The 21557-nt window shown below is 54.3% G+C and overlaps 1 protein-coding gene across 2 annotated transcripts; it reads right to left on the bottom strand.

Annotated features, from left to right (window-relative positions):
• Positions 1 to 2329: 2329 nt before the first annotated feature.
• CTDNEP1 (CTD nuclear envelope phosphatase 1) lies at positions 2330 to 18881 on the bottom strand. 2 transcript variants are annotated; one of them, XM_084224448.1, is made up of 9 exons: positions 18633 to 18881; positions 15435 to 15501; positions 13999 to 14117; positions 11283 to 11354; positions 10391 to 10507; positions 6060 to 6171; positions 5880 to 5926; positions 3615 to 3699; positions 2330 to 2792 (listed from the first exon to the last, which is right to left on the bottom strand). In XM_084224448.1, exons 1-9 carry the CDS (start codon positions 18732 to 18734, stop codon positions 2764 to 2766), a joined length of 750 nt encoding a protein of 249 aa, XP_084080574.1. In that variant the 5' UTR covers positions 18735 to 18881; the 3' UTR covers positions 2330 to 2763. The 2 variants fall into 2 exon arrangements, with proteins under 2 accessions (XP_084080574.1, XP_084080575.1); XM_084224449.1 differs by lacking the exon at positions 5880 to 5926 and having other exon boundaries at positions 2334 to 2792.
• Positions 18882 to 21557: the final 2676 nt, after the last annotated feature.

The following is a 21557-nucleotide window of genomic DNA, read 5'->3' as shown; positions in this document are numbered from 1 at the left end:
GGGGTAATCCCCGCTAATTTGGGGCCATTCCCGGTGATTTTGGGAGTTTTTTTCCCCTCACGATTTGCCCCATCCCGGTGCCGTTCCCAGTTATTCCTGGAGTCATTCCCGATTATCCCACTGCCATTCCCGGTATTTCCTCCGTTATTCCCGATAATTTTAAGGGACATTCCCGGTGATTTTGAGGCTCCCTCTGGATTTTTTCCCCTCACGATCTCCCCCATCCCGGTGCCGTTCCTGGTACCGTTCCCAGCTGCCCCCTCCCGTTACCTGCTCCATCCACCTCCCTGCCCCCGTTATTCCCGATAATTTTAAGGCCATTCCCGGCGATTTTGAGGCTTTCACTGAGATTTTTCCCCTCACGATCTCCCCCATCCCGGTGCCATTCCCGGGGCCCTCCCCCCGTTACCTGCCCCATCCACAGTCATGCCCCCGTTATTCCCGATAATTTTAAGGCCATTCCCGGTGATTTGAGGCTCCCTCTGGATTTTTTCCCCTCACGATCTCCCCCATCCCGGTGCTGTTCCCGGTACCGTTCCCAGTGCTCTCCCCCCGTTACCTGCCCCATCCACCTCCCTGCCCCCGTTATTCCCGGTAATTTTAAGGCCATTCCCGGTGATTTTGAGGCTCCCTCTGGGTTTTTTTCCCTCATAATTTGCCTCATCCCGGTGCCGTTCCGAGTACCGTTCCCAATACCGTTCCCGGTGCCCCCTCCCGTTACCTGCCCCATCCACCTCCCTGCCCAGTTATTCCTGGTAATTTTAGGGACATTCCCGGTGATTTTGAGGCTCCCTCTGGGTTTTTTTCCCTCATAATTTGCCTCATCCCGGTGCCATTCCCGGTACCGTTCCCGGTGACCCCTCCACCGTTCCCGGTGCTCTCCCCCCGTTACCTGCCCCATCCACCTCCCTGCCCCCGTTATTCCCGATAATTTTAAGGCCATTCCCGGTGATTTTGAGGCTCCCTCTGGATTTTTTCCCCTCACGATTTGCCCCACACCGGTGCCATTCCCGGTACTGTTCCCAATACCGTTCCCGGTGCCCCCTCCCGTTACCTGCCCCATCCACCGCCATGTCCCCGTTATTCCCGATAATTTTAAGGCCATTCCCGGTGATTTTGAGGCTCCCTCTGGATTTTTTCCCCTCACGATCTCCCCCATCCCGGTACCGTTCCCGGTACCGTTCCCGCTGCCCCCTCCCGTTACCTGCCCCATCCACCGCCATGCCCCCGTTATTCCCGATAATTTTAAGGCCATTCCCGGTGATTTTGAGGCTCCCCCTGACATTCTTCCCCTCACGATCTCCCCCATCCCGGTGCCGTTCCGAGTACCGTTCCCGATACCGCTCCCGGTGCTCTCCCCCCGTTACCTGCCCCATCCACCGCCATGCCCCCGTTATTCCCGATAATTTTAAGGCCATTCCCGGTGATTTTGAGGCTCCCCCTGAGATTTTTCCCCTCACGATCTCCCCCATCCCAGTGCCATTCCCGTTATTCCAAGTACCGTTCCCGGTACCCCTCCGCCGCTCCCGGTGCCCTCCCCTTGTTACCTGCCCCATCCACCTCCATGCCGCCGTTGTTCCCGGCGTTCCCGGTGCCGTTCCCGGCGCTCCCGGGCCCCCCCCCGGTCCCCGCTCCTCCCCCGCAGGAGCCGCCGCCTCCCGGCGCCGCCGCCGCCATCTTGGGAGCCTCACGGGGCATGCGTGGGGAGCCAGGGGGCGGGGCTTGACGAGAACGCATTATGATTGGACAACGCTAGCACGAGGCGGGGCTTCCTGGAGGAGCGGCTTTGATGCATAATTTTGATTGGGCGATGTTCCAATGGGCGGAGCAGAAAAAGGGCGGGATGTGAGAGCTGAGTTTTGATTGGTCAATGCTTTAAACGGCAGGGCTCTGATGGGCGGGTGTTTCGAAAGCGCGCATGCGCAGTGGGGGAAAGAGCTCCCAGTTTCTCCCCACTTCACCGCAAACGACTCCCAGTTCATCCCAGTCCCTCCCAGTTCATCCCAGTCCCCTCCCAGTTCCCCTCAAGCGCCCCGCCGCTGCCCCCGGCGCTCCGTGACCGGCGAACGCCTCCCGGTAACCGGGGAGAGCTCCCGGTATCGAGGGAGGAGCACGAAACGAGCAGGCGGCGCGTGGTGACGTAATCCAGCCACGTGATCAACGCCAGGGGGCGCGGCTCAACGGGGAGGGGCGTGGTCAAAGAAAAAGGGGCGGAGCCAGCGCTGAGGTGGACGGAACCATTGTGGGAGGAAAATGGGGGGGGGGACACGGCGCGAAGAGACCCCGAAATGAGTCTGGGGGCGGCACAGGAACCACAGAGACGCCGCGAGTGGGACCAAGAGCTTTTAAAAACACGGGGAGAGGGGGGGAGGGCTCCCAAGTGTCCGTCTGTCCGGGAGGAGGAGGGGCGGCCCCCAAAGCCCCTTCCCCCCCCCCCCGCAAAAACCCCCCAATTCAGGCACGTGGGGGGGAGGGTGTGGGGGAGGGGCGCCAAAACCCATCCCCCCCCTCCCCAAAATTCAATCCCCCCCCCACCTCCCCCCAAAAAAATGAGGGGGGGGGCGCAGAGTCCGACCCGGGGGGGGGTCCCGGGGGGGGGGTCCCGGGGTCCCCTCGGTGCTGGCGCTGTCCCCGGTGGGGGGAGGGGTCACCCCCGGTTGTGCCCCACCCCCACCCCCCCCCAAAAGGGGGTCCGGGGGTCCCCGGGGGGGGTCCCGGGGGGGCTCCGGGGTCACCACAGGCGGTGCTGGTGGAGGTTGCGGCTCAGCACGGAGCGAACGTCGGCCGTGAACCTGAATTTGGGGAGGGGGGGATGCCAAAAGTGAGACCCCCACCCTAAATAACGAGAGGAGAGTCCAAAACCCCCAAAATCCCCAAAATCTGCTGGGAAGCCCCAAAAAATGTGGGGGGTAAAACTCCCCCCTCCCCCTCCCCCAAAAAAAGAGCCTAAAATCCCCAAAATCCACCCAAAAATCCCCCCCAGAACCCCCAAAATCTCCCCCAGATCACCCCGGGACCCCCAAATTCTCCTTGGGAACCCCAAAAAGAAACTTTAGGACCCCTATAAAGAGTTAAGGATCTTCCAGGACTCCCCCAGATGTCCCCAAATCTCTTTCAGGACCCCCCAAAAGCCCTCCAGGACCCCCCCCCAAAGACCCCCTAAACCCCTCCAGCAGCACCCAAACCCCTCCAATCCCCCCCAAATCCCCCCCAGGACCCCCAAATCCCCTCCAGGACCCCCCAAATCCACCCCAAAGACCCCCCAAATCCCTTCCAGGACCCCCCAAATCTCCCCCAGGACCCCCCAAATCCCCCCCAGGACCCCCCAAATCCCCCCAATCCCCCCCAGGACCCCCCAAATCTCCCCAAATCCCCTCCAATCCCCCCCCAATCCCCCCCAGGACCCCCCAAATCCCCTCCAGGACCCCCCAAACCCCCTCCAATCCCCCCCAAATCCCCCCCAATCCCCCTCCAATGCCCCCCAAATCTCCCCCAGGAACCCCCAAATTCCCCAAGGACCCCCAAATCCCCCCCAAACCCCCTCCAATCCCCCCCAAACCCCCTCCAATCCCCCCAAATCCCCCCCAGGACCCCCCAGATCCCCCCGTGCCCACCTGAGCGCGTCCAGCATGGGCAGCAGGTTGAGCAGGGCCGTGTCCCCGGGGTCACTGAACCACGACTTGATGGGGATGGCGTTGTCTGGGGGGATTTGGGGGATTTGGGGGATCCCCAGGGGGATTTTGGGGGTCCTGGAAGGTTTTTGGGTGGGATTTGGGGGTCCCCGGGGTCACTGAAACACGACCTGATGGGAATGGCGTTGTCTGGGGGGATTTGAGGGGGATTTGGGGGGTCCTGGGAGGATTTTGGGTGGGATTTGGGGGGTTTTGGGAGAGGTTTTGGGGGTCACTGAACCACGACTTGATGGGGATGGCATCGTCTGGGGGGATTTGGGATTTTTGGGGGGTCCCCAGGGGATTTTTGGGGGTCCCCAGGCAATTTGGGATGTCCTGGAGGAATTTTGGGTGGGATTTGGGGGTTTTTAGGGGTCCCCAGGGTCACTGAAACACGGCCTGATGGCGTCTGCAGGGATTTGGGGGCGGTTTTGGGGGTCCCCAGGGGATTTGGGGGGGTCCTAGAGGGGATCTGGGGGATTCAGGAGGGGATTTGGGGGATCCTGGGAGGATTTTGGGTGGGATTTGGGGGGTCCTGGGGGAGGTTTGGGGGGTCCCCGGGGTCACTGAACCACGACTTGATGGAGATGGCGTTGTCTGGGGGGATTTGGGGGGGATTTGGGGGTCCCCAGGGGATTTTGGGGGTCGCCAGGGGGATTTGGGGGATCCCCAGGGGGATTTTGGGGATCCCCAGGGGGATTTTGGGGGTCCTGAGAGGATTTTGGGTGGGATTTGGGGGGTTTTGGGAGAGGTTTTGGGGGTCACTGAACCACGACTTGATGGGGATGGCGTTGTCTGGGGGGATTTGGGATTTTTGAGGGGTCCCCAGGGGATTTTTGGGGGGTCCCCAGGGGATTTTGGGGATCCCCAGGGGGATTTTGGGGGTCCTGGAGGAATTTTGGGTGGGATTTGGGGGTTTTTAGGGGTCCCCAGGGTCACTGAAACACGACCTGATGGCGTCTGCAGGGATTTGGGGGCGGTTTTGGGGGTCCCCAGGGGATTTGGGGGGGTCCTAGAGGGGATCTGGGGGATTCTGGAGGGGATTTGGGGAATCCTGGGGGGATTTTGGGGGTCCTGGAAGGATTTTGGGTGGGATTTGGGGGGGTTTTGGGAGAGGTTTTGGGGGTCACTGAACCACGACTTGATGGGGATGGCGTCGTCTGGGGGGATTTGGGGGGGATTTTGGGGGTCCCCAGGGGATTTTTGGGGGTCCCCAGAGAATCTGGAAAGTCCTGGGAGGATTTTGGGTGGGATTTGGGTTTTTTTGGGGCAGGTTTTGGGGGTCCTGAGGGGACTTTGGAGATTCTGGGTGGGATTTAGAGGGACCCTGGGGGAGGTTTTGGGGGTCTTGGTGGTCCTGGGGGGATTTTGGGGGGTCCCCAGGAGATTTTTGGGGGTCCTGGGGGGATTTTGGGGGTCCTGGATGAGATGTAGGGAGGTCCCAGAAGAATTTGGGGTGGGATTTTGGGGGTCTCTGGGTGAATTTGGGGGGTCCTGGGGGGATTTTGGGGGCCCTGGGGGGAATTTGGGGGGTCCCAAGGGGACTTTGGGGGAGGTTTTGGGGGTCCTGGGGGAGGATTTGGGGTGGATTTTTGGGGGAATTTTTAGGGATTTTGGGGCAATTCCAGGATGAGGGTTTTTGGAGACACTTTGGGGAATATTTTTGGGAAAATTTTGGGAATTTTGGGGTACCTGGGGGGCTCTGACAGGTGTCAGGTGAGTTGTCCAGGATGACGATGCTGGACAAGCCCAGGTGGGATTTGGGGAGGATTTTTGGGGGAATTTCTGGGAATTTTTGGACAGGGATTTTTCGGGATATTCCAGGAATATTTTGGGGATATTTTGGGAGTTTTTGGGGTACCTGGGAGGCTCTGACAGGCGCCAGGTGAGCTGTCCAGGATGCCGACACTGGACACACCCAGGGGGGGATTTGGGGAGGATTTTTGGGGGAATTTTTAGGGATTTTGGGGCGATTTGAGCACAGGATTTTTGGGATATCCCAGGAATATTGTGGGGAATATTTTTGGGGAATTTTGGGGTACCTGGGAGGCTCTGCCAGGTGCCAGGTGAGTTGTCCAGGATGACGACGCTGGACACACCCAGGTGGGATTTGAGGAGGATTTTGGGGGAATTTCTGGGAATTTTTGGACAGGGATTTTTGGGACAGTGGGGAAATATTTTAGGGATATTTTGGGAGTTTTTGGGTACCTGGGTGGCTGCGGTAGGCGCCAGGTGAGTTGTCCAGGATGACGATGCTGGACAAGCCCAGGTGGGATTTGGGGAGGATTTTTGGGGTGATTTTTAGGAATTTTAGAACAGGGATTTTTTGGGGGATATTCTTGGGAATTTTTTGGGAATATTTTGGGAATTTGGGGAGTTTTTGGGTACCTGGGTGGCTGCGGTAGGCGCCAGGTGAGTTGTCCAGGATGACGATGCTGGACAGGTCGCTGTGCACCACCGACAGGTCCTTGATGTAACTGCCCAGCTCCAGCGTGCAGTGCTGGGGGCGGGGCCGCGTCAGGGACACGCCCACCGCACCCGGGACACGCCCACCGCAACCGGGACACGCCCAAGGACACGCCCATTGCACATGGGACACGCCCAGGGACACGCCCACCACACCTGGGACACGCCCACTGCACTTAAGACATGCCCAGGGACACGCCCACCCCACCTGGGACACGCCCACTGCATCTGGGACACACACATGGACACACCCACCCCACCTGGGACACGCCCACTGCATCTGGGACACACCCAGGGACACGCCCACCACACCTGGGACACACCCACCCCACCTGGGACACGCCCACTGCATCTGGGACACACCCAGGGACACGCCCACCACACCTGGGACACACCCACCCCACCTGGGACACGCCCACTGCATCTGGGACACACCCAGGGACACGCCCACCACACCTGGGACACACCCACCCCACCTGGGACACGCCCACTGCATCTGGGACACACCCAGGGACACGCCCACCCCACCTGGGACATACCCATTACACACAGGCACACCCAGCCCACCTGGATGTACGCTTGGACACGCCCACCACACATCAGACACACCCAGGGCCACGCCCAACTCACCTGAACACACCCATCTCATCTGAATACATAACTGGACACGCCCACCACACCTGGGACACACCCTGGGCCACACCCAACTAACCTGCACACACCCATGGCCACACCCAGCACACCTGGGACACACCCATGGCCACACCTACCACACCTGGACACACCCACGGCCATACCTGTCCCATCTGGAGACACTCCTGGACACGCCCACCACACCTGGACACACGGCTGAGGACGAACCCAGCCCCTCACCTGTCCCCACCCTGCTCACCTGTCCAGGTGTCTCTCACCTGTCCCCAGGTATCCCTCCCCTGTCCCTTACCTGTCCCCAGGTGTTACCTGTCCAGGTGTACCTGTCCCTCACCTGTTGGTAGTAGCGCCGGTTGAGGCTGACCCCAGGGTTACCTGCCCAGGTGTTACCTGTCCCCAGGTGTCCCTCACCTGTCCCCAGGTGTCCGTCCCCTGTCCCTCACCTGTCCCCAGGGTTACCTGTCCAGGTGTACCTATCCTGTGTTACCTGTCCAGGTGTGCCTCACCTGTTGGTAGTAGCGGCGGTTGAGGATGCTGCAGTTGTTGTCCAGCTTGTGACCCCTCCCACACCTGTCCCAGGGTTACCTGTCCCCAGGTGTGCCTGTCCCTCACCTGTCCCCAGGTGTCCCTCACCTGTCCCCAGGTGTCCCTCACCTGCCCAGGTGTCCCTCACCTGCCCAGGTGTCCCTCACCTGTCGGTAGTAGCGCCGGTTGAGGATGCTGCGGTTGTTGTCCAGCTTGTGACCCCTCCCACACCTGCCCAGGTGTACCTGTCCCAGTGCTACCTGTCCCCAGGTGTCCCTCCCCTGTCCCCTAGTGTGCCTGTCCCTCACCTGTCACCAGGTGTTACCTGTCCAGGTGTACCTATCCTGTGTTACCTGTCCCAGGTGTTACCTGTCCCTCACCTGTCGGCAGTAGCGCCGGCTGAGGATGCTGCAGTCGTTGTCCAGCTTGCGACCCCTCCCACACCTGCCCAGGTGTGCCTGTCCCAGGGTTACCTGTCCCCAGGTGTCCCTCACCTGCCCAGGTGTCCCTCCCCTGTCCGTCACCTGTCCCCAGGTGTTATCTGTCCCCACGTGTGTCTCACCTGGCCCCAGGTGTTACCTGTTCCAGGTGTCCCTCACCTGTCAGTAGTAGCGGCGGTTGAGGATGCTGCGGTTGTTGTCCAGCCTGTGACCCCTCCCACACCTGTCCCAGGTGTGCCTGTCCCAGGTGTTACCTGTCCCCAGGTGTACCTGTCCCTCACCTGTCCCCAGGTGTCCCTCACCTGTCCCAGGTGTTACCTGTCCCAGGTGTTACCTGTCCCTCACGTGTCCCAGTGTTACCTGTCCCCAGGTGTGCCTCCCCTGTCCCCAGGTGTCCCTCACCTGCCCAGGTGTCCCTCACCTGTCCCCAGGTGTCCCTCACCTGCCCAGGTGTGCCTCACCTGTCGGTAGTAGCGGCGGTTGAGGATGCTGCGGTTGTTGTCCAGCCTGTGACCTCTCCCACACCTGCCCAGGTGTGCCTGTCTCAGAGTTACCTGTCCCTCCCCTGCCCAGGTGTGTCTCACCTGTCCCCAGGTGTGCCTCACCTGTCGGTAGTAGCGGCGGTTGAGGATGCTGCGGTTGTTGTCCAGCTTGTGACCCCCCCCACACCTGTCCAGGTGTTACCTGTCCCAGGCTTACCTGTCCAGATGTTACCTGTCCCTCACCTGTCCCCAGGTGTCCCTCACCTGTCCCCAGGTGTGCCTCACCTGTCGGTAGTAGCGGCGGTTGAGGATGCTGTGGTTGTTGTCCGGCTTGTGACCCCTCCCACACCTGTCCCAGGGTTACCTGTCCCCAGGTGTGCCTGTCCCTCACCTGTCCCCAGGTGTCCCTCACCTGTCCCCAGGTGTCCCTCACCTGCCCAGGTGTCCCTCACCTGCCCAGGTGTCCCTCACCTGTCGGTAGTAGCGCCGGTTGAGGATGCTGCGGTTGTTGTCCAGCTTGTGACCCCTCCCACACCTGCCCAGGTGTACCTGTCCCAGTGCTACCTGTCCCCAGGTGTCCCTCCCCTGTCCCCTAGTGTGCCTGTCCCTCACCTGTCACCAGGTGTTACCTGTCCAGGTGTACCTATCCTGTGTTACCTGTCCCAGGTGTTACCTGTCCCTCACCTGTCGGCAGTAGCGCCGGCTGAGGATGCTGCAGTCGTTGTCCAGCTTGCGACCCCTCCCACACCTGCCCAGGTGTGCCTGTCCCAGGGTTACCTGTCCCCAGGTGTCCCTCACCTGCCCAGGTGTCCCTCCCCTGTCCGTCACCTGTCCCCAGGTGTTACCTGTCCCCACGTGTGTCTCACCTGGCCCCAGGTGTTACCTGTTCCAGGTGTCCCTCACCTGTCAGTAGTAGCGGCGGTTGAGGATGCTGCGGTTGTTGTCCAGCCTGTGACCCCTCCCACACCTGTCCCAGGTGTGCCTGTCCCAGGTGTTACCTGTCCCCAGGTGTACCTGTCCCTCACCTGTCCCCAGGTGTCCCTCACCTGCCCAGGTGTTCCTCACCTGTCCCAGTGTTACCTGTCCCTCCCCTGCCCAGGTGTGTCTCACCTGCCCAGGTGTGCCTCACCTGTCGGTAGTAGCGGCGGTTGAGGATGCTGCGGTTGTTGTCCAGCCTGTGACCCCTCCCACACCTGCCCAGGTGTACCTGTCCTCACCTGTCCCCAGGTGTCCCTCACCTGTCCCAGGTGTTACCTGTCCCAGGTGTTACCTGTCCCTCACGTGTCCCAGTGTTACCTGTCCCCAGGTGTGCCTCCCCTGTCCCCAGGTGTCCCTCACCTGCCCAGGTGTCCCTCACCTGTCCCCAGGTGTCCCTCACCTGCCCAGGTGTGCCTCACCTGTCGGTAGTAGCGGCGGTTGAGGATGCTGCGGTTGTTGTCCAGCCTGTGACCTCTCCCACACCTGCCCAGGTGTGCCTGTCTCAGAGTTACCTGTCCCTCACCTGTCCCCAGGTGTTACCTGTCCCCAGGTGTCCCTCACCTGTCGGTAGTAGCGGCGGTTGAGGATGCTGCGGTTGTTGTCCAGCTTGTGACCTCTCCCACACCTGCCCAGGTGTTCCTCACCTGTCCCAGTGTTACCTGTCCCTCCCCTGCCCAGGTGTGTCTCACCTGCCCAGGTGTGCCTCACCTGTCGGTAGTAGCGGCGGTTGAGGATGCTGCGGTTGTTGTCCAGCTTGTGACCCCTCCCACACCTGCCCAGGTGTACCTGTCCCAGGGTTACCTGTCCCTCACCTGCCCAGGTGTCCCTCACCTGTCCCCAGATGTTACCTGTCCCCAGGTATTACCTGTCCCAGGTGTTACCTGTCCCTCACCTGTCGGCAGTAGCGGCGGTTGAGGATGCTGCGGTTGTTGTCCAGCCTGTGACCCCTCCCACACCTGTCCAGTGTTACCTGTCCCAGTGTTACCTGTCCCTCACCTGTCCCCAGGTGTGTCTCACCTGCCCAGGTGTCCCTCACCTGTCGGTAGTAGCGGCGGTTGAGGATGCTGCGGTTGTTGTCCAGCCTGTGACCCCTCCCACACCTGTCCCAGGGTTACCTGTCCCCAGGTGTTACCTGTCCCCAGGTGTTACCTGTCCCCAGGTGTTACCTGTCCCTCACCTGTCGGTAGTAGCGGCGGTTGAGGATGCTGCGGTTGTTGTCCAGCTTGTCGGCCACGGCGCAGCCGTAGATCTCCATGCTGGCCGTGAACACCACCAGCTCGTACCACTGGCTCACCTGGGGGGATTTGGGGCAAATTCCTCAAATTTTGGGAAAAATCGGAAATTTTTGAGAAAATCCAGGAATTTTGGGGTGATTTCAGGGGTTTTGGGGGGTCTCAGGTGGGGTTTGGGACCGTGGATCTTCGTGGCAGTGAACACCACCAGCTCGTACCACCGGCTCACCTGGGGGGATTTGGGGCAAATTCCTCAAATTTTGGGAAAAATCGGAAATTTTTGAGAAAATCCAGGAATTTTGGGGTGATTTCAGGGCTTTTGGGGGGTCTCAGGTGGCGTTTGGGGCCGTGGATCTTCGTGGCCGTGAACACCACCAGCTTGTACCACCGGCTCACCTGGGGAGATTTGGGGCAAATTCCACAAATTTTGGGAAAATTCAGAAATTTTGGAGAAAATCCAGGAATTTTGGGGTGATTTCAGAGGTTTTTGGGGTCTCAGGTGGCGTTTGGGGCCGTGGATCTCTGTGGCACCGAACACCCCCAGCTCGTACCACCGGCTCACCTGGGGGGATTTGGGGCAAATTCCTCAAATTTTGGGAAAATTCAGAAATTTGGGGCATTTTGGGATGTCTCAGGTGGGATTTTGGGGGGATTTTGGGGAATTTCAGGGGTTTTTGGGGGGTCTCAGATGGGATTTGTGGCCATGGACACCCCCAGCTCACCCAACCCGGGAATTTTGGGGAATTTTGGGGAATTTTGGGGGTTTTTGGAAGGGTTTGGAAGGGATTTCAGGGGTTGGATTTTGGGGTGAATTTGGGGTTTTTTGGGGTCACTCACCACCTCCAGGAAGAAATCCACGTGGGGCCGTTTGTGCACGAAGAACCTCACGGGGTGTTTGTCGATCACCACCTGGGGAACCCCAAAATCAGAGCAGAGACCCCAAAAATCGGCCCTGGGACCCCAAAATCTGTCCTGGGATCCCAAAATCAGAGCAGAGACCCCCAAAAATCGGCCCTGGGACCCCAAAATCTGTCCTGGGATCCCAAAATCAGAGCAGGGACCCCAAAAATCGGCCCTGGGACCCCAAAATCAGAGCAGGGACCCCCAAAAATCGGCCCCGGGACCCCAAAATTGGCCCTGAAACCCCAAAATCAGAGCAAAGACCCCCAAAAATCGGCCCTGGGATCCCAAAATCGGCCCTGGGATCCCAAAATCAGAGCAGGGACCCCCAAAAATCGGCCCTGGGATCCCAAAATTGACCCTGGGACCCCAAAATCGGCCCTGGGACCCCAAAATCAGAGCAGAGACCCCCAAAATCAGCCCTGGCATCCCAAAAATCGGCCCTGGGATCCCAAAATCAGAGCAGAGACCCCCAAAATCGGCCCTGGGACCCCAAAAATCGACCCTTGAACCCCAAAATCAGAGCAGGGACCCCAAAATTGGCCCTGGAACCCCAAAATCAGAGCAGGGACCCCAAAAATCGACCCTTGAACCCCAAAATCAGAGCAGAGACCCCAAAAATTGGCCCTGGGATCCCAAAATCGGCCCTGGAAACCCAAAATCAGAGCAAACACCCCCAAAAATCAGCCCTGGGACCCCAAAATCAGCACTGGGACCCCAAAATTGGCCCTGGAAACCCAAAATCACAACAAAGACCCCAAAATCAGAACAAAGACCCCCAAAAACCAGCCCAGAAACCCCAAAATTGGTCCCAGGAACCCCAAAATTTGCCACAGGAACTCCAAAACTCCTCCCAAGACCCCAAAAATCCATCCTGGGACCCCAAAATCAGCCCCAGGAATTCCAAAATCAGCCCAGAAACCCCAAAATCGGCCCTGGGACCCCAAAACTGGCCCCAAAATGCCCCCAAAACTGCCCCAAATTCTTTCCAAACCCCTCAAAATCCCCAGTGCCCCAAAATCTTCCCAAAATTCCCCAAAATCTTCCCAAAATTCCCCAAGAATCTTCCCCAAATTCCCAAAAATCTCTCATGAATGGCCTTAAATCCTCCCCAAACTGCCCCAAATCCCCTGAAAACGGCCCCAAAATCCCTAAAAACTCCCCCAAATCTGCCCCAAATCCCCCAAAATCCCCCCAAAATTTTGGAATTTGCCCAAAAATCCCCAGACCTTGAGGATGAAGTCGGAGAGGGTCCCGGGCCGTACCGTGGGTCTCAGGATGCTCCCAAAACCTCCCAAAAACCTCAAAAAACCCCAAAAACTGCCCCAAATCTCCCCAAAATTCCACAAAATCTTCCCAAAATTCCCCAATTATCCCCAAAATCCTCCCAAAATTCCCCCCAAAGTGCCTCAAAACTGCCCCAAATCCCCCCAAAACTGCCCCAAATCCCTTCCAAACCCCCCCAAAATCCCCCCAAAATTCCCTAAAATCTTCCCAAAATTCCCAAATTATCCCCAAAATGGTCCCAAAATCCCTAAATTATCCCCAAAATCCTCCCAAATTCCCCCCCAAATCCCCCCAAAACTGCCCCAAATCCCTTCCAAATCCCCCCAAATTGTCCCAAAATGGCCCCAAATTCCCCCCAGGATTCCGGAATGTTCCGCAGACCTTGAGGATGAAGTCGGGGGGGGTCCCGGGCCGCACCGTGGGCCTCAGGACAGCCCCAAAACCTCCAAAAAACCTCAAAAACTCCCCAAAACCTGCCCCAAATCTCCCCAAAATTCCACAAAATCCCCAAATTCCCCCCAAAATCCTCCCAAAATTCCCAAATTCTCCCCAAAATCCTCCCAAAATCCTCCCCAAAGTGCCTCAAAACAGCCCCAAATCCCCCCCAAACTGCCCCAAATTTCCCCAAAATGGCCCCAAATTCCCCCCAGGATTCCGGAAGGTTCCGCAGACCTTGAGGATGAAGTCGGGGGGGTCCCGGGCCGCACCGTGGGCCTCAGGACAGCCCCAAAACCCCCAAAACACCCCAAAAAACTCCCCCAAAACTGCCCTAAATCCCTTCCAAATTGCCCCAATTTTCCCCAAAACGCCCCAATTTTCTCCCAGGATTCCGGAAGGTTCCGCAGACCTTGAGGATGAAGTCGGGGGGGGTCCCGGGCCGCACCGTGGGCCTCAGGACAGCCCCAAAACCCCCGAAAAAACCCCAAAAACTCCCCAAAAACTGCCCCAAATCCTTTCCAATTTTCCCAAAATTGCCCCAATTTTCTCCCAAGATTCCGGAATGTTCCACAGACCTTGAGGATGAAGTCGGGGGGGGTCCCGGGCCGCACCGTGGGCCTCAGGACAGCCCCAAAAACCCCCAAAAAACCCCAAAAACTCCCCAAATCCCTCCCAAATCCCCCAAAACGCCCCAAATTCCCCCCAGGATTCCGGAATGTTCCGCAGACCTTGAGGATGAAGTCGGGGGGGGGTCCCGGGCCGCACCGTGGGCCTCAGGACAGCCCCAAAAACCCCCAAAAAACCCTCAAAAAACTCCCCCAAAACAGCCCAAAATCCCCCCAAAACTGCCCCAAATCCTTTCCAAATCCCCCCAAATTTCCCAAAATGGCCCCAATTTTCTCTCAGGATTCCGGAAGGTTCCGCAGACCTTGAGGATGAAGTCGGGGGGGGTCCCGGGCCGCACCGTGGGCCTCAGGACGCCGTCGTGGTGGGAGTGGATCAGGGTCTCGTCCAGGTCCAGCACCAGGATCTTCCTCTTCACCTGGTCTGGGGAGGAAAAAACAAATTTGGGGGAAAATTCGGGGATTTAGGGGAAAATTTGGGGTTTCTAGGGAAAATTTGGAATGTGGGGGTAAAATTTGGGGTTTTAGTGGGAAAATTTGGGGTTTTAGGGGGAAAATTTGGGAGTTTGGGGGGAAAATTTGGGGATTTGGGGGGAAAATTTTGGGATTTACGGGGAAAATTTGGGGTTTTAGGGGGAAAATTTGGGGTTTTAGGGGGAAAATTTGGGAGTTTGGGAGCAAAATTTGGGAATTGCGGAGCAAAATTTGGAGTTTTAAGGGGAAAATCTGGGATTTTGGAGGGAAAATTTGGGAATTTGGGGGTAAAATTTTCAGTTTTAGGGGCAAAATTTCAGAGTTTGGGGGCAAATATTGGGGTTTGGGGGAAAATTTGGGAGTTTGGGGGCAAAATTTGGGAATTTGAGGGAAAATTTGGGGTTTTAGGGGGAAAATTTTGAAGTTTGGGGCAAATTTTGGGGTTTTAGGGGCACAATTCCAGAATTTGGGGGCAAAATTTGGAAATTCGGGGCAAAATGTGGGAGTTTGGGAGGAAAATTTTGGAATTGGGGGGCAAAATTTGGGTTTTAGGGGGGAAATTTGGGAGATTGGGAGCAAAATTTTTGAATTTGGAGGGAAAATTTGGGGGTTTAGGGGGAAGATTTTGGAGTTTGGGGGCAAAATTTTGAGGTTTTGGGGGCACAATTCCAGAATTTGGGGGCACAATTTGGAAATTGGGAGGGAAATTCAGGGATTTAGGGGGAAAATCTGGGGATTTTTGGGTTTGGGGGGAAAAAATCAGAGATTTGGCGGGGTTTTTTTGGGGTTTTGGGGTTTTTCACCCCAGATTTTGGATTTTCGCCCTGAATTTGGGTTTTTTTTTGGTTTTTTTTGGGGTTTTTCTCCCCAGATTTTGATTTGCCCCCCCAAATTTGGGATTTTTGGTGTTTTTTGGGGGTTTTCTCCCCAGATCTTGGATTTGCCCCCCCAAATTTGGGGGTTTTGGGGTTTTTTGGGGTTTTTTGGGTTTTTTTGGTGGTTTTGGGGTTTTTTGGGGTTTTTCTCCCCAAATTTTTATTTGCCCTCTGCATTTGGGGGTTTTTTTGGGGTTTTTCACCCCAGATTTTGGATTTGCCCCCCCGAATTTGGTTTTTTTGGGGTTTTTTTTGGGTTTTTTTGGTGTTTTTTGGGTTTTTTGGGGTTTTTTACCCCAGATTTTGGATTTGCCCCCCAGAATTTGGGGTTTTTGGGGTTTTTTGGTGTTTTTTGGTGTTTTTTGGGTTTTCCTCCCCAATTCTGGACTCACTCAGGCGGTTCCTGGAGATGGGGGACAGGGGCAGGACGTCGTAGCGCACGGTCTGGTACTGGATCACCTGGGAACCCCAAATTTTGGGGGGAATCCCCGAAATTGGGGAACCCCCAAATTCCATCAGGGACAGCCCAAAAATTCCCCCCCAAAAAAAGAAAAAAAAAAAAAAAATTTCGGAGCTTTCTAAGCCTCACCAGGGGAAAAAAACAAAACCCAAAAGTGGGGCCAGAACCCCCCAAAATTCACCCCAAAATCCCAAAATTTCCCCCAAATTAAAAAATCAACTTCAATTTCCCCCAAATGCCTCAAAAACCTCCTCAAAATTCCCCCAAATTCCCTCAAAATCCACCCAAAATTCCCCTCAACTCCTCCAAACCCCCGAATTTCCCTGAATTCTCCCCAATTCCACCCAAAATGCCCCCAAAATTCTCCCCAAATTCCCTGAAATGTCCCCAAAAATCCCCCAAAATTCCTTCAAATTTACCTAAAATCCCCCAAAATTCCCTCAGGATCCCCAAATTTCCCCACAATCCCCAGAAATTCCCCAAAGTTTCCCAAAATTCCCTGAAATTGCCCCAAAATTCCCCAAAATTCCCTGAAATCCCCCAAAATTCCCTCAAAATTCCCAGGAATTCCCCCAAAATCCCCCAAATTTCCTCCATAATTCCCCCAAAATTCCCAGAAATTCCTCAAATTTCTCTCAAAATTCCACAAAATTGCCCCAAAATTCCCCCAAAATTCCCAAAAACTCCCAGAAATTCCCCCAAAATTCCCAAATTTCCCCCCAAACTTCCCAGAAATTCCCCAAAATTCACCCAAAATTCCCAAATATTCCCTGAAATCCCCCAAAATTCCCAGAAATTCCCGGGAATTCCGGGTTTCCATTCCGGGGCACTCCCGGCCCCTCCCCCCATCCCAAAATAGCCCCGGGCCCCTCCCCCACCCCCCCCGTGACCCCCCCGGGCCGGATTCAACCTTGACATTCCCAAAATCCCAAAGTTCTCCCCAAAATCCTCCCCCAAAATCCCCAAAATTCCTCGAAATTGCAAAAAAAAAAAAAAATCCCCAAAATCTCAAAACTCCAGCCCAAAAAAAAACCCCCAAAAATTCCCCAAAAACTCCAAAATTCAAAAAACAACCGAAAAAAAATCCCCAAAAAATCCCCAAAATTAAAAAAAATTAGAAATCCCTAAAAGTTCCTAAAAAATATTCCCAAAAATCCCAAAAGTCCCCCAAAATTCCCACAAAAATCCTCCAAAAATTTAGAAACTCCCCCAAATATCCCCAAAATTCCCTGAAAATCCCCACCAAAAAACCCAAACACCAAAAAAATCCCCACCTAAAAAAATCTTTTAAAATCTCCCAAAAATTACTAAAAGGCCCCAAATATTCCCAAAAATTCCCCCTGAAAAAAAATCCCAAAAATTCCCCAAAAGTTTCCCCAAAAAATCCCAAAATTCGCCAAAAAATCCCCAAATTTCCCCAAAACATCCCAAAATCTCCCCCCAAAATCCCGAAATTCCCCAAAAATCTCAAAATTCCCCCAAATTTTTCCCTGATTTCCCCCTAAAATTCCAAAATTAAAAAAAATCCCAGATTTCCCCAAAATGTTCCCAAAAATTTCCCTTAAAATCCCAAAATTCCCCCCAAAATTCCCAAAATTCCCCCAAAAATCCCAAAATTCAAAAAAATTCCCAAAAATTCCCCCAAAAAATCCCAAAATCCCCCAAAAATCCCCAAATTTCCCCAAAACATCCCAAAATCTCCCCCCAAAATCCCGAAATTCCCCAAAAATCCCAAAATTCCCCCAAAAATTTCCCCGATTTCCCCCTAAAATCCCAAAATTAAAAAAAATCCCAGATTTCCCCAAAATGTTCCCAAAAATTTCCCTTAAAATCCCAAAATTCCCCCCAAAATTCCCAAAATTCCCCCAAAAATCCCAAAATTCCAAAAAAATTCCCAAAAATTCCCCCAAAAAATCCCAAAATCCCCCAAAAATCCCCAAATTTCCCCAAAACATCCCAAAATCTCCCCCCAAAATCCCGAAATTCCCCAAAAATCCCAAAATTCCCCCAAAAATTTCCCCGATTTCCCCCTAAAATCCCAAAATTAAAAAAAATCCCAGATTTCCCCAAAATGTTCCCAAAAATTTCCCTTAAAATCCCAAAATTCCCCCCAAAATTCCCAAAATTCCCCCAAAAATCCCAAAATTCCAAAAAAATTCCCAAAAATTCTCCCAAAAATTCCCAAATTCTCCCCCAAAATCCCAAAATTCCCCCAAAAATCCCCAAAAATTCCCAAAAATTTCCCCAAAAATCCAAAAATTCCCCCAAAATTCCCAAAAATTCCCCCAAAAATCCCAAAATTCCCAAAAAAATCCCAAAATTCCCCCAAAATTCCCAAAAATTCCCCCAAAATTCCCAAAAATTCCCCCAAAAACCCACAAAAATTCCCTCCAGAGTCCCGGAATCCTCCCGGGAATTCCCGGTTCTCTCCCCCCGGGGCCGTTCCCGTGAATTCCGTTCCGTTCCCGTTACCCCCGCTCCGCTCCCGGTGCCGTCCCCGTTATCCCGGCTCCGTTCCCGTTCCTCCACTCCCGCTCCCGTTAATTCCGTTCCGCTCCGTTATCCCCGCTCCGCTCCCGGTCCCGGTCCCGGCTCCACTCCCGTTATCCCCGCTTTATTCCGTTCCCGTTAATTCCGCTCCGTCCCCGTTAACCCCGCTCCGTCCCCGGTGCCGTTCTCGTTAACCCCGCTCCATTCCCGTTATCCCCGCTCCGTCCCCGTTAACCCCGCTTCGTTCCATTCCCGTTAACCCCGCTCCCGTTCCCGTTCCGTCCCCGTTAACCCCGCTCCGTCCCGGTGCCGTTCCCGTTTAACCCCCCTCCGTTCCGTCCCCGTTAAGCCCCCTCCGTTCCATTCCCGTTATCCCCGCTCCGGCCCCGTTAACCCCGCTCTGCTCCCCGTTCCGTCCCCGCTGCCGTTCCCGTTAACTCCGTTCCATTCCCGTTATCCCCGCTCCGTCCCCGCTGCCGTTCCCGTTAACCCCGCTCCGTTCCCGTTACCCCCGTTCCATTCCCGTTAACCCCGCTCTGTTCCCCGTTCCATTCCCGTTATCCCCGCTCCGCTCCCGCTGCCGTCCCCGTTAGTTCCGCTCCGTCCCCGCTCCGTCCCCGGTTCCCCTGCCGGTACTCACGGTGCGGACCTGCCTCCTCAGCAGGTAGAGCACGAAGCTCCAGAGTTTCGCGGCGAAGGCCACGAAGGAGCGGAGGCCGAGCAGGCACTGGCTCCGCATCATCCCGGTACCGGCCCCGGTACCGGCCCCGGGCGCGGCGCGGCCCAGCTCCGCCAGCTTCGCCGCGGCCCCGCCGCCGCCGCCGCCGCCTCCTGCGGCCCCCCCCGGTGTGGGAGGCGCTGCCGGGGGCGGGCCCGGGGGGGTTCGGGGGCTCCGGGCCCTCACCGGGGCTCCGCCGGGGCCGCCGCCATCGCCGCCATCGCCCGGGGGCACTTCCGGCAGCAGCACTTCCGGGGCACGCACGAGGGGCGGGGCTACGCGCGGGGGGCGGGGTTACACTGCCATACAAACCAACAGAGGAGCGTGGTTTCAACAGAGGGGCGTGGCTTCGGGAATAGAAGCGAACTGAAGGGGTGCGGGTGATGGGCGGGGTTATGCAAATTAGCGGCGCGGTCACGTTGCTATGGTGATTGGACAGTGATTGACAGCGCGTTTATGTAAATGAAGGGGCGTGGTTTCTGCCGTTGAGGAACGTTGAGGTTGAAATGATTGACAGCTCGCATGTAAATTAGGGGCGTGGTTTCCGTTATTGGAATGAACGCAGGTGGAGGGATTGACAGCGCAGTTATGCAAATTAAGGGGCGTGGTCTTCACGATTTGGGAAATCTGTACATGAATTATTGAGCTAGCTGTATGTAAATTAAGAGGCGTGGTTTTCAGAATGATGGTAATTTAACAAATGACCGATTGTTTTATGTAAATTAAGAGGCGTGGCTTGCCAAGCAGCACAGATGTCTCCCTTTATGCAAATTTATGTAAAAGAAGGGAAGGAACAGTGTGTATGATTGACATTTCTTTATGCAAATTAGGGGGTGTGGTCTTTTCATAACGGTGTTGTGTTTCAGTTATATTTAAATGAGGGGTGTGGTCTCTTCTTGAAGCTCCTCCCATTTCCAAAATAGGAATTTTTCCACCCAAAATTTGGGATTTTCCAAAAAAAAATTCGGGATTTTTTCCCCCTCTAAAATGAGGAATTTTTCCCAAAATCTTGGGGATTTTGGCCCCTAAAATTGGGAATTTTTTTTTTCCCTAAATTTGGGATTTTCACCTCTAAAATTGAAAATTTTTTCCCCCAAAATTTGGGATTTTTCATCCCTTAAACTTGAGATTTTCACCTCCAAAATTGAAATTTTTTTCCCCCTAAAATTTGAGATTTTTCAGCCCTAAAATTGGATTTTTTTCCCCAAAACATCAGGAATGTTCACCTCTAAAATTCCCATTTTTCACCCCTAAATTTGGGATAATTTTTTTGCCCCAAATTTGGGATTTTTCCATCTTTTTAAAATTGGGCTTTTTAACTACTAAAATTTGGCATTTTCACCCCTAAAATTTGGCTTTTTTTCCAAAAAATTGGGATTTTCACACCCTCAAATTGGCATTTTTTTCCCCCAAAAAATTGGGATTTTTCCCCCCCAAAAATTGGGATTTTCCCCCCTAAAATTGTCTTTTTTTCCCCAAAAAAATTGGGATTTTTCCCCCAAAAATTGGGATTTTCACTCCTAAAACTAGGATTTTTTTCCCCAAAAAATTGGGATTTTTTTCCCTCCTAAAATTGGGATTTTTCCTCCCCAAAAATTGTCTTTTTTTTCCCCCAAAAATTGGGATTTTTCCCAAAAAAAATTGGGATTTTCACACCCTAAAATTGGCATTTTTTTCCCAAAAAAATTGGGATTTTTTCCCCCAAAAATTGGGATTTTCACCCCTAAAATTGTCTTTTTTTTCCCCAAAAATTGGGATTTTTTCCCAAAAAAAATTGGGATTTTCACTCCTAAAACTAGGATTTTTTTCCCAAAAAAAAAGAGATTTTTTCCCCCCCTAAGATTGGGATTTTCACCCCTAAAACTGGCATTTTTTCCCGCCAAAAATTGGGATTTTTTCACCAAAAAAATTGGGATTTTCACTCCTAAAATTAGCATTTTTTTTCCCCAAGAAATTGGATTTTTCCCCCAAAAATTGGCATTTTTTTCCCAAAACAATTGGGATTTTCACCCCCTAAAATTGGCATTTTTTCCCCTAAAATTGTCCTTTTTTTCCCCCCAAAAATTGGGATTTCACCCCTAAAATTGGCTTTTTTTTCCCGCCAAAAATTGGGATTTTTGCCCAAAAAAATGGGATTTTTCCCCAAAAACCGAGACTTTTTCCCAAAAACCGAGATTTTTTTTTTCCCAAACCTTTGGGGTTTTGCCCCAAAGCAGCGGCAGGGCCGGGGGGGGGGGAGGGGCGGCTCCTTCCCGGGGGATTTTCCCGGTTTTGGGATTTTTCAGCCCAAATTTGGGGCTCCCGGGCGGGGTCACAGCTCCAGGTCCTCGTCGGGGTCCTCGGCGGTCCTCCGGGGGCGCCTCGGCTCCGTCCTGGGGGAAAAACGGGGGATTTTGGGAAAATTTGGGGATTTTGGGGGAAATTGGGGGATTTTGGGTGAAATTTTGGGGATTTTGGGGATTTTGGGTGAAATTTTGGGGGATTTTGGGGAAATTTGGGGGATTTGGGGTGAAATTTTGGGGGATTTTGGGTGAAATTTTGGGGGATTTTGGGCAAATTTGGGGATTTTGGGGGAAATTTGGGGATTTTGGGCAAATTTGGGGGAAATTTGGGGGATTTCGAGCGAAATTTGGGGGGATTTGGGGCGAAATTTTGGGGGGAATTTGAGAGAGTTTTGAGGGAAATTTGGGGGGAAATTTTAAAATTTTAGGAGAAATTTTGAGAAAAATTGGGAATTTTGGGGGGATTTGGGGGATTTGTGAGCGAAATTTGGGGGGGATTTGAGAGATTTTTGAGGGAAATTTGGGGAATTTTGGGGGAAATTTGAGAGATTTTTGAGGGAAGTTT

This window comes from Fringilla coelebs, assembly GCF_963513975.1.
Source record: "Fringilla coelebs genome assembly, chromosome: 38".
Taxonomy (NCBI): Eukaryota; Metazoa; Chordata; class Aves; order Passeriformes; family Fringillidae; genus Fringilla; species Fringilla coelebs.
This window is presented reverse-complemented; position numbering and strand designations above follow the sequence as displayed.

Bases quoted from the DNA above. Each gene is read 5' to 3' on its own strand.
- CTDNEP1 (XM_084224448.1), bottom strand. From the start codon at position 18,734: ATGATGCGGAGCCAGTGCCTGCTCGGCCTCCGCTCCTTCGTGGCCTTC. The intron at 14,118-15,434 runs GTGAGTCCAGAA...TTTCCTCCCCAG, and splicing joins CATCTCCAGGAACCGCCTGA to ACCAGGTGAAGAGGAAGATC. The intron at 5,927-6,059 runs GTACCCAAAAAC...GGGCTTGTCCAG, and splicing joins CGCCTACCGCAGCCACCCAG to CATCGTCATCCTGGACAACT.